This window comes from Moschus berezovskii, chromosome 2 (assembly GCF_049115385.1).
Source record: "Moschus berezovskii isolate FMDL1 chromosome 2, NW_MosBer_1.0, whole genome shotgun sequence".
Lineage (NCBI taxonomy): Eukaryota > Metazoa > Chordata > Mammalia > Artiodactyla > Moschidae > Moschus > Moschus berezovskii.
In genome coordinates this window covers 139859967-139872590 of record NC_142461.1, presented here as the reverse complement: position 1 = coordinate 139872590, position 12624 = coordinate 139859967, and the positions used below count along the sequence as shown (strand labels likewise).

General features: G+C 48.8%; 1 protein-coding gene across 1 annotated transcript in view; it reads right to left on the bottom strand.

Annotated features, from left to right (window-relative positions):
• Positions 1–12624, bottom strand: part of LOC129540271 (liprin-alpha-1-like) — a 58927-nt gene that overhangs the window by 12542 nt on the left and 33761 nt on the right. The window contains exons 3-6 of the mRNA XM_088841572.1: positions 7488–7589; positions 6854–7018; positions 5525–5746; positions 3467–3613 (exon numbers count right to left, since the gene is read on the bottom strand). Coding sequence (XP_088697698.1) covers positions 3467–3613; positions 5525–5746; positions 6854–7018; positions 7488–7589 — 636 coding nt within the window. The remainder of the gene's footprint in view (positions 1–3466; positions 3614–5524; positions 5747–6853; positions 7019–7487; positions 7590–12624) is intronic.

The following is a 12624-nucleotide window of genomic DNA, read 5'->3' as shown; positions in this document are numbered from 1 at the left end:
AATGATTGCTGTTGTTCAGTCGTGTCTGACTCTTTGTGACCCCATGGACTGCAGCATGCCAGGCTTCCCTGTCCTTCACTATCTCCCAGAAGTTGCTCAAACTCACATCCATCAGGTCAGTGATGGCATCCAACCGTCTCGTCCTCTGTCGCACCTTCTCTTCCTGCCTTCGATCTTACCTAGCATCAGGGTCTTTTCCAATCTGTCAGTTCTTCGCATAAGGTGGCCAAAGTATTAAAGCTTCAGCCTCAGAATCAGTCCTTCCAATGCATATTCAGGACTGATTTCCTTTAGGATTGATCGGTTTGATCTCCATGCAGTCCAGGGGGACTCTCAAGAGTCTTCTCCAACACCTCAGTTCAAAAGCATTGATTCTTTGGTGCTCAGCCTTCTTTACGGTCCAACTCTCACATCCATACATGACTACTGGAAAAACCATAGCTGCAAAGTAATGTCTCTGCTTTTTAATATGCTGTCTAGGTTGGTCATAGCTTTTCTCCCAATGATAATTCATATTCAGTTCAGTTCACTTGCTCAGTCGTGTCTGACTGTGCAGCCCCATGGACTGCAGCATGCCAGGCTTCCCTGTCCATCACCAACTCCCAGAACTTGCTCAAACTCATGTCCATTGAGTTGGTGATGCCGTCCAATCATCTCATCCTCTGTCACCCACTCTCTTCCTGCCTTCAATCTTTCCCGGCAACAGGGTCTTTTCCAATATGAAAATTCATATTAAAAAACTGGAAATAATTACCTCAAGCAATTTTTAAATGTAATAACAAAGTTGGCAAGTCTGTGTTTTATAAAATGAGCATCAACCTCATGGTTTAAAAAGCTGTTTTAGGACCTACTGTATAAAAAAAAAAAATGGAGAGAAGATAAAAGAATGATCTATTTGAGACTGGCCCTGTGTTAGAAATTGCTGAGGCTAATTGATGGGTCATGGGTATTTATTATACTATATTATAGAAGTGGTATATGATTATACCACTTTTGTGCATGTTTGAAATTTTCCACCTGAAAAAATTAAAAAACAGGTTATTTTCTGTTAAAACAAAGTCGTCTCCAGCAACACAGTTCGAAAGCATCAATTCTTCAGTGCTCAGCCTTCTTTATGGTCCAATTCTCACACCCATACGTAACTACTGGAAAAACGACAGCTTTGACTATATGGACCTTTGTCGCAAAGTGATATCTCTACTTCTCAATATGTTGTCTAGGTTTGTCATAGCTTTCCAAGGAGCAAGCATTTTTGAATCTAATGGCTGTAGTCACCGTCTGCAGTGATTTTTGTGCCCAAGGAAACAAAACCTCTCACAGCTTCCACAGTAAGGCATCGGCATTCAAATATTTTTAAAGCAAAACAAAAGTTTACTTTGAACTGGCTTAGTCATAAACAGCATCCCGAGCTCAACAGCCTCTGAGCAGCTGTTCTGCAAGTAAGGAAGTGCACCCCTGATCGGAAGACATTGAGCTCTCTGCCTAAGCGGGGAGGGCACCTCACCGTGGGTCTCACCATGGGAGTCAGAACCACTGCCCGCTGGGAGCCCACGTCTGAGGCTCTGCAGTCCAGGCCCAAGAACACAGGCATGCTGGGGACAGTACTGACACGTGAGGCTTTAAAATCCTCAGAAAACAATAGCATATGGTACGTAGTATTTTCTGATCTGCCTTTGGCAGCCACTATTTTGTATATCGTAATGCGCTCCACCTCATACATTTCAATGACTTTCTAGTGCTTTATTTTTGTGGTGGGGCCAATGCCAAAGCCTTTGACTGTGTGGATCACAATAAACTGTGGAAAATTCTGAAAGAGATGGGAATACCAGACCACCTGACCTGCCTCTTGAGAAACCTGTATGCAGGTCAGGAAGCAACAGTTAGAACTGGACATGGAACAACAGACTGGTTCCAAATAGGAAAAGGAGTACATCAAGGCTGTATATTGTCACCTTGCTTATTTAACTTCTATGCAGAGTACATCATGAGGAGCGCTGGGCTGGGAGAAGCACAAGCTGGAATCAAGATTGCCAGGAGAAATATCAATAACCTCAGATATGCAGATGACACCACCCTTATGGCAGAAAGTGAAGAGGAACTCAAAGACCTCTTGATGAAAGTGAAAGAGGAGAGTGAAAAGGTTGGCTTGAAGCTCAACATTCAGAAAACGAAGATCATGGCATCTGGTCCCATCACTTCATGGGAAATAGATGGGGAAACAGTGGAAACAGTGTCAGACTTTATTTTTTTGGGCTCCAAAATCACTGCAGATGCTGATTGCAGCCAGGAAATTAAAAGCTGCTTACTCCTTGGAAGGAAAGTTATGACCAACCTAGATAGCACATTAAAAAGCAGAGACATTACTTTGCCAACCAAGGTCCGTCTAGTCAAGGCTATGGTTTTTCCCGTGGTCATGTATGGATGTGAGAGTTGGACTGGGAAGAAAGCTGAGCACCGAAGAATTGATGCTTTTGAACTGTGGTGCTGGAGAAGACTCTTGAGAGTCCCTTGGACTGCAAGGAGATCCAACCAGTCCATTCTCAAGGAGATCAGTTCTGGGGGTTCATTGGAAGGACTGATGCTAAAGCTGAAACTCCAATACTCTGGCCACCTCATGCGACGAGTTGACTCACTGGAAAAGAGTCTGATGCTGGGAGGGATTGGGGGTGGGAGGAGACGGGGACGACAGAGAATGAGATGGCTGGATGGCATCACCAACTCGATGGACATGAGTTTGAGTGAACTCCGGGAGTTGGTGATGGACAGGGAGGCCTGGTGTGCTGTGATTCATGGGGTCGCAAAGAGTCGGACACGACTGAGCAACTGAACTGAACGTGTTCCACCTCATATATTTCAATGACTTCCTAGTGCTTTATTTTTGTGGTGGAGCCAATGATACACTTTGGCACACACCGGCCCGACTCACTTTTTTTGAGAGAAGCCAGATTTGGTTTTCCTGGTTAAGTCCTGATTATCTGAGACCACACGGGAACAGGAGCGAGTAAGGCTCACCAAACCATAGGAAGGACAATCCCTAACCAGACCGGAGCTCTAACCCTGCCTCTTGTCACAGTGACCCAGTTCTCAACAGGCAGCCCGCTGCCCTGAAGTTCCCTGCTGCTCTCTGCTCTTTCAGTAAAAACGCTAACAAGCCAACAGAGTCACGCTCAAGTAAAACAAGGGAGTCAGGAGAGGAATTCCACAAAATGGTTAAACCAAGTCCCACATAATTCAAACCTGGAAGTTGTAGTCACCCCCAATTTTTAAAAAATGTATTTCCTTCCAGTACAGCTGATTTACCATGACGTACATCCACACTTTTGAACGCAATGTTTTAGGGTCATAAGAACTTTACACGGGGACTTGATTTTCAACATGGGAGTCACATGAAAAGGTCTTTCTTTACCTTCCCTCCTCAGTAATGCAATGCTATAAAAGTCAGACACAGTTCAGTAAAGGCCATTACCTGTCGATGCATAGAATCCTCATTTGCGATTTCATTTTCAAGTTTATCATTGAAGTCATGCACACAGGCAGCTTCGCGCTGTGCGGCGAGGGAGCGTTTCGCTAGGGTAGTGATTCTCTTTTCCATGTCCTCCGTCTGGGCCATGGCCTACACCGGGCATTGCAGAGGAGAAAAGGTAAGCCGTTATCATGGAACACTCCGATACACTTAAGAGTAACAAAACTGGACTAAATCCTAAGTTTCAAATCAAACATAAAGTTAGCGTCCTCAAAATTAAACTCCTAGACGTGGCAGTTTTCTCGGACGTGAGCAAAAACGCACCTACCTCAAAGGTCACATTTGCCACGATGGGCAGCCATCTGTCTGAATGTTCTGTCTGGCCACTCGGTTTACCAAGCTTCTTTGCTATATAATAAATCCAAACAGCAAACAAAAAGTATACTAAACTACCCTGTTATTGCAAGAATTCCAGGAGGGAAGGTATCTGGCATGAAGTCAGGACCTCTGTCTGCTACACCATACAGGCGGACGTGATCCAGAACAGGGAGGGACCTACAACAGACCCAAGAGGGAGCTCTGAGGCTCGTTTCCTCGGGTAAAAGTTGGAAAAATCTCATGCAATTTCCTCAAAATTAAAGTAAGACTATTAACGAGTGGAAACAGAAGTCAAAGTGTAACACAACTGGAAGCAGCCTTCTCAAGCAGAATTAAACCACATGTATGAAATGCTCAAACCAGGACCAGAACTTGCTGCTGGTGCAACTCCTGTCTGCCAGCTCAAAATCCATTTCGGGTCCCTCTGCGGTCACTAAGTAACCAATGTGGGCCAAGTCCTAATATTAAAAGTGAAAGGTCTTAAAAACGCTTTTTCCAGAATTCTCAGCGTATTAAACTCTGCCACCTAATCTCCTCCTGTTGCCAAAGAGTAGTGTGAGAAGGTTATACAAACATGTGCAAATATTTCTGTTTTGAGTTCTCACACAGAATTCCTCACACCAAGCTACTAAACAAGTACACCTGCTGGAACACATACTGGAGGGGCTCTGTCTGAGACGGTGTCACAGGGGAGGGGTGGGGCAGGGTGGGCGCTGTCTGTCTGCGTACAGAGGAGAGGTGAGGCTCACAGGAGGAGGCCTGAACCCCCAGCACTCTTCTGTTTTCACAGTGACCGTTAGGTAGTTTCTCATAAATCATGACACCCGCAGACACGACCGCCAGAAACATCAGGATTCTACACGGTTACACAGCTTGGGCCTGAGGACCTGAGGGTGAGCAAACGCCACTCGACTGGTCTGACCGCCGGGATCACCGTCACACATCCCTGTCAAGGAGCGGAACCTCAGCAAACCAGAGAAAACGGCCAGGCAAGCTGCCTCGGCAGAGCCCACACAGCATGCTCCCATCTCTCCGAGAGAACGGCCTCCACAGACGTCACCAGACTCGCCTGAGCGAATCAGAAGGAAATCTCAGCATCGTCAGAAATACATTCGACAGGCAGGTGTGGGGGATGAACTGGGAGACTGGGACTGGCATATATACACTGCTGATACTACGCATCAAGTCAACAGCGAGTAAGGACCTAGTGTACAGCACAGGGAAGGCTCCTCAGTGCTCTGCGGTGAAGGAAATGGGTAGGAAATCTAAACAACAGGGATATATGTAGATATATATATACACATATACATGACTGATTCAGTTTGCTGCACAGCAGAAATTGACCCAGCAGTGTAAAGCAACTACATGCTACGAAATGAATGAACGGATAAATGAATGTTTTAAAAGGAACACACTGGGCCCCTAGAACTTGTAGGAATGAGGAGTCCACACCCAGGGTGCAGCACAGCGCAAGGGCTACCCTCATGTTGGTCCACTGCCAATGGACCGCCTGGATCAGGCCTCTTCTACCCCCGAGACCTCGACACAGAGGCAGGGAGACAGCCTGTCGTGTCTCGCCAGAGCTCTGCTCTTACTCGCGCAGCCATCCCGAGGCTGAGATCACCGGGAGAACAAGGGACCCACAACCACCTCAGGGCAACAGACACGGCCGCCGTCACTCACTTCACGGACATCCCGCTCCAGTTTCCTGTTCACTTCCTTGGACTTGAGGAGTTTCTTCCTGGCCGTGTCCAGGTCCTCCTCCAGCTCTCTCATGTGGGCAGAGAGAGCTGCCAGGTGCTCTTCCATCTGGCTCTGCTCCCGCAACTGCTTGTCTATGACTTCCTGGAGCTCGCTTATCTTAGCCAGGGTTTGCTCGTGGCTTAGAGAGCCGTCGGACGATCTCTAAGGGGGAAAGGAAGCCTTAGAGAGCCTTGTTTTGGGAGGGAGGGAACACAGCACTTCCGGGAAATCGGTGAGGTCAAAACTGCCTTCTGCACTTGGGAGTTCACAGGACCCTCACGGCTGCTCAGACCTACATGGTGCATTGGTGATGCTGTCCATCCCGATTAGAACCGGGTGATTAGAGTCAGACTTTGTCTTCTCCTGGACAAAGGGGTGCTTAAGAGATCCTGCAGCTCTGAGCCACAAGTCTAGTTTGCTAGTCATTAAAATACCCCAGGTGGGCGGGTCCTCAATCAGAACGCTAAATAGCATGTGATGCCCACCACTACAGCCTTCATACTTTTTTAAAATGAAAGGATACAAATGACAAACCCATAACTGAAATTACACGATGACTGATCAAACTTACCTCTTTATGTGTAGCACCTAATTCTTCTTCTAACAAACGACACCTTTCGTGTGCTATACGTAATCGCTCTCTCAACTCAAATAAAAGGGGTCGAGTCACTGTGTGTTGATGTGTGTATACACTTTAGTGCACTCCTCATTCTATGCTCACCCTAATACATGGCTACTGTAACAGAGTATCTTTAATGGCTCTCATTGATCTTAACATCAAGAAAATCTGCTTGTTAACAGCTTTAAATTCTAAGTTTGAGAGAACAAATGTTATCCTAAATTAATTCTAGTACCCAGTTTTTAACTGCAAATTGATATACAGAATATAATAAATCTTGAGACATTTATGCCAACTAATACTTTTTAACTGGGGGCTTCCCAGGTGGCTCAGTGGTAAAGAATCTGCCTGCCAATGCAAGAGGGCAGGTTCAATCCCTGGGTCGCGAAGATCCCCTAGAGTAGAAGATGGCCACCCACTCCAGTATTCTTGCCTGGGAAGCCCCATGAAGAGAGGAGCGTGGTGGGCTACAGTCCACAGGGTCGCAAAGATACGGACATGCCTGAGCCATATAAAACTGACATCTTACAGAAAAAATGTATTTACAAGAATTCAAGAAGCTCAAAAGTCAACTAGTTACATAAATACATGCATCATCCACCTAACAAGGCAGCAAGTGTACAAATCCAGGAGGTTTGGGTGGCTGGTACCTTCTCATCCAGGGCCTTGTGGTGGTCAAAAAGAAATTTCAGCGCCCTGAGCACCTCCACCTCGCTGGTCATGCTGGCTGGGGGCTGCTCCTGCTGCTTGCCCGCCGTCATCTGGAGGGACGGCATGTTCTGGGAAACCAGGAACTCCAGGTGCTCCAGCAGCAGCTGCAGGGCGGGGCCAAAGGAGCACCTTCAACCTCACACTTGCATTCAGGGTCAGTAACTCCTCTCAGCCTCACGCTAAAGCCGAAACCATGCTAAGGCACATCGGAATCCTGCCAGTTCTGTCTAAAGCTAGGGTGGACTTCCCAGGTGGCCCAGTAGTTAAGACTCCACACTTCTGCAGGGTCATGGGTTTTAATCCCTGGTTGGGGAACTAAGATCCCACAAAAAGTGTAGCGTGGACAAAAATGTAAGTGAAGAGAACTCCCCCTTGAATGTACTAAAATTACATTAGCTCTCATCATAAATTTGAAGCAAGGTATGAGAACCCCGAACTGATCCACGCCAGTCTGCTCAGTGGGAAGATGTGAAAAATGACTTTAAAATCAGACAGAATTTAAAGTCACTAACACGGAGCCCAGTGGTGACCCCCGCGGGGCAAATGTCAACACGTGAGAATCCCCCTACTGACCCTGGTGTTGTTTCTTTCGGCTCTGAGCTCGGCGAGTTCTTCTTCCCTTTCCAGGAGCTGCTTCTTGTATACATTTACCTCCTCGTTAGAAGCTGGAGACTTCTAGAAAACAATTAAATGAGTCACTAAATGCAAACACAAGTTAAAAAGAGAGCGAGACAATGAAGACTGACCCTGTCAAGTCTCTCCAGGCTCCACACAAAGGATCTCCCTGCCCCCCCACAGAAGAGGGGGTCTGCCGACCCCAAGACCACACACGCCACCACAACACAGACCGGCCATCAGCCTCCACCATGACCTGGCCGGCACGCGGCAAGGGAGAACCCAGAATCCAAGCCTGCCTTCTCAACACCCAGGGACGTCTGAGAAACGTTCCTAAACATAAACCTAACAACAAAGTGGATGAAGAGATTCTTAAACGACACACAGACAAGTGACCTAGAATCACTGGGGAGAGTGAAGAAGAACAGTAAGGTCTACAAGGCCACCAGGCTTTGGAGTGTTCCTCTGGGAAAAAGGCTGATGGCACCCCAAGGCCATCTGTTAGCTTGACTCCACTGAAGTCACACAGTCATTCAATAAACTGGTTAAAATGTTAAACTCATGTTATATGTATTTTACCACAATTTGCGTGCACGCGGGGCCGTCCACGTGGTGAACTTGCTCAAATTGAACCACACGGCGTCATCCATTCTTCTGTTTTTCTTGGCACAGATACAAAAATCCTGGGCTACATATCCCCTATTCCATACTGAGTATGCAGCACCCAGAGTAGTGCCCTACACTTGTAAGAGGCATGCAGTAGACATGTGAAGCCATGAGGGTGTATGTTATACACGTAAGCAGTAGGTACCCGTCATTAAAATCCTGGACACACTGGTCTGTGCTTTGTAAGACAGGGGACGTTAAGGGGCTTAGCCTTTCTGCTTCAAGGACTGACTCTCTAGCTCGATCCACACGCTCCAGAGACTCCTCCAGCCAGTGTTTCCCTTCTTTGTAAGACAGGGGACGTTAAGGGGCTTAGCCTTTTTGCTTCAAGGACTGGCTCTCTAGCTCAGTCCACGTGCCCCAGAGACTCCTCCAGCCAGTGTTTCCCTTCTTGTGGGGCCCCCGCCCATCCTCCGTGCAGCACCTGCCCAACCTCTTACAAGGTCAACCTGCTGGGGTCGATCCTGCCCACTAAGGTCAAAACGCCCTGCCCAGCAGGGCCCACAACCAAGCTAACAAAAGGAAACACAACCCCAACGCTTCGCCGGGTGAGGGCCAATCTGACGGGCCCAGCCCCCGGCTGCTCTCACCTCAGGGCACTCTGCTTCCAGGACTCGGTCCGAGGCCAAGCTCCTCCTTGTCTTGGCCTTTGCTTTGGGGTTGCAGCACTGGAATAACGCCCACAGGCGGGCCCTTCTGCGACCCATCCTCGCGGATAGGGGCAGACCCCCACTCGGGGCAACTGCTGTTTCACAGTAGGTTACCTCAGCTCCTGAGCTATCACCACTGATCTCACACTATGACCACCGCTCTCACACACACACTGCTCTCACACACACACTGCTCTCACACACACTGCTCTCACACACACCGCTCTCACACTATGACCACCAGGACCACTGTCTCAAGGAGAAATGGCACGAAGTCTCTGCCCCCAGCACGTCTCCCAGGAGCACGGAACCAGAACCCATTCAGTCACAAGGGGTTCCATGGTAACAGGGGGGCTGGGCTCGGGCCCACCATCAACGGTGCAGAGCGGGGGAGGGGCTGCCAAAAAGATGGCAGGTGAGTGTGGGGTACGGGAGAGGGAAGGCCGTGCCAACAGCTCAGGCCCACCGCCAAACATGACCCTGCAAGGTACTGGTCACAGTCGGACCGAACAGTTGAAACTGCTTCAGAAACCACCACCACTAGGAATGAGCATGTCTTCTAAGTGGCCTTCTGCCCCCTCCACCCCCCAAACAAGCCTTCAGTGAGGCTACAGAAAGGGTACCCCTGAACTCAAGGGCATCCCCAGAACCCACCCAGCTGAGAAGGACTCACCGCGCCAGCCGCCCCTCACTCTCACCCTGAGCTAAGTCCTCCCTGACTGACTCCCTCACTCGAGCTCAGCAAGGGATTGACCAACCTCGCTCCAGGCACTTAAAATGAACCCACAGTGGGTACAGGGGTTCATTTAACCTGCTGCGAACTCGCCCTCTTAACTTCGACCCTGGGCTACCAGATGACTCTGCCCCGTGGGGGCTGCATGGTGGAGGTCTGGGGTGCCCCTGACTCGAGCCGCAGCAGCCAGCGCCTCCCAGACCCTGCCAGGTGCTGCCTCTCCCTCCGCCCCCGAGTCTCCCACCCCCTCTCCTGGCCCCACTCCCACCCAGAGTGGTGGCTCTCCACTCGCCAGGGCACAGGCCACACTGCTCCTGGCTCAGCCCGGACCTCTGCTATCACTTGAGGACCTCAGGCCCCGGGGTGCTTGGGGTCCTATATCCACCCATCTCAGCAATTACAGACTCTGGGAGAGACAGAGGACAGTTTGGGGTCCCTCCCGCAGGTCACCCTGAACACGTTCTCTTTTTTTGGCTTTATCTACTGGAGTTCTCTGAGATGTCTTTTTGATACCTCAACTACTGCTTTCAAAAAGACTGTAAAATCACTGTGCTCAACTTTAAGAATAAAATCTTCATTTTCAACCTTAAAATGAAACTGGAGGCAAGACTAAACGCAGTTAATTTTTCAAACTGAAAAAGAAAACCCACATGTGACCACGTCACAGAATACAGGTCACGTAACCCCTCCCTCAGCCTTCTCCACCCCCAGCAGCCCATCATCACAAGGCCCGCTCTGGGCCGGCACGGACAGGGGAAGTGACCTGACCGGCTCCTCTGTCCCCAGGCTGCATGGGCCGCTTGTTCCACCTTCTTCACAAGGTGGAACTGAAGGCACTGAAACAGCCCAGGCAAGCTGGGGATTCTGATCAGAAACACAACCGTGGGTACTAGGCAAGGACCCCTGGTTCTTGTTTACCCCGGTAGCAAATAGAGATGATCAATACAATCACTGTGACTGTTACATGTGGCTTCAGATAAGAGAAGACACCCAGGGCGTCCCCACTTCCAGTTGCAGACGCAAGCAGCTTGTAGGGCAGCCCACCGAGAGCTAGAAAAGCTAAACACAATTTAAAGGAGGTCCTTGAAAGTGAGAGTGAAGTCGCTCAGTCGTGTCCGACTCTTTGCGACCCTTTAGACTGTAGCCTACCAGGCTCCACCGTCCATGGGATTTTCCAGGCAACAGTACTGGAATGGATTGCCATTTCCTTCTCCAGGGGATCTTCCCAACCCAGGGCTCAAACCCGGGTGTCCCACATTGCAGACAGATGCTTTACAGTCTGAGCCAGAGGTCCTTAGGCAGCCACAATCCAAGATTTCGAACAGAAAGGAAGCCCAGTGAGGGAGCTGGAGACTGAGAGGGCTGCTCCTTTCCTCGGGGCATCTGAACAAAGCTGACTCTGCGAAGAAAAGGCAGGGAAAAAGTCAAGCAGAGGGGACTGGCTAACACAGCTCTGGACAGTTCCTTGGGCTGGGAAGACAAAAATTTGAGCGGAGGCCTCACAAGTCAGGCCGGATGACAGAGACCAAGCTCCCCAAGAAAAGGGAGGCACAGAAAACGCACCCAACACTCAGCCCAAACCGGCTAAGTGCTGAGTATCAGTCGCCTCGTGGTGCTCAGGAGACAGAAGGTGGGCTTCAGGACCTGCCAAGAAGGGCAGGCCCTGGGAGGCACCCCCGGCTTCCAGATGGAGACGCTGGAGGGCTCCTCCCTGGGGTCGGGGGGACGGTGGGGGAAGGCTGCTGAGACTGAGCTTACAAGGCCTGAGTGAACAAGAGAGCTCTGTGTCCACTAGAGGTCTGTGTCAGAGGAAACTCTGGAGAAAACAGCATCACCAGAACCTCTAGGGTTTTCCATACAGAATGTCCAACATGCAACCAAAAAAGCAAAAAAGGGTGTAACAACAAATACGAGCAAGGGAAAAAGAACCGAAACAGATCCAGAGGTATCAGTGTATATCAGCATATCAGAGGTGTGCTAGCGGGATCAGATGCAAACGTCACCAGTTCAAAAATACACTTGAAAAAAGGAACAACTTCTGAGAATCAAAAGCGATTCTAGAGCTTTAAAATAACAGTGAACTGAATTTAAGAACTCAGTCTCTGGGCTTAACATCAAATTAGACGTAGTTGAAGAGAGGATCAGTGAACTGAAGGATGGATCAGTTAAAAAACATATATACGTGGGGAAAAAAGTATAGCATATATCTGAGGAGCCCGTTGTTAAACTACGTTGTTAAAAACTACTATAAATGGAGACCCTCATGGTGGAGAAAAGACAGAGAGGGGAATAAGAAATGCCTACAGGGGTTGAAACTTAAGAGTCTCTTAATGACAGTGAAAGAGGAGAGTGAAAAAGCTGGCATAAAACTCAACATTCAAAAAATGAAGATCATGGCATATGGCCCCATCACTTCATGGCAAATAAATGGGGAAACAATGGAAACAGTGACAGATTTTATTTTCTTGGGCTCCAAAATTACTGCAGATGGTGAAATTAAAAGATGCTTGCTCCTTGGAAGGAAAGCTATGACAAACCTAGACAGCATATTAAAAAGCAGAGACATTACTTTGCCGACAAAGGTTCATTTAGCCAAAGCTATGTTGGAGTTCATTTAGTACTAGTTCATTTGGTCAAAGCCAGCAGTCATGTATGGATGTGAGAGTTGACCCATGAAGAAGGCTGAATGCCAAAGAACCAATGCTTCTGAACTATGTTGTTGGAGAAGACTCTTGAGAGCCCCGTGGACTGCAAGGAGATCCAACCTGTCAATCCGAAAGCAAATCAGTCTTGAATATTCATTGGAAAGACTGGTGCTGAAGCTCCAATACTTTGGCCTCCTGATGCGAAGAACTGACTCATTGGAAAAGAACCTGATGCTGGGGAAGACTGAAGGCAGGAGGAGAAGGCGACGACAGAGGATGAGATGGTTGGATGGTATCACCGACTCAATGGACATGAGCTTGAGCAGGCTCCGGGAGTCGGTGATGGACAAAGAAGCCTGGCATGCTGCAGTCCATGGTGTCGCCACGTGTCCGACACTGAG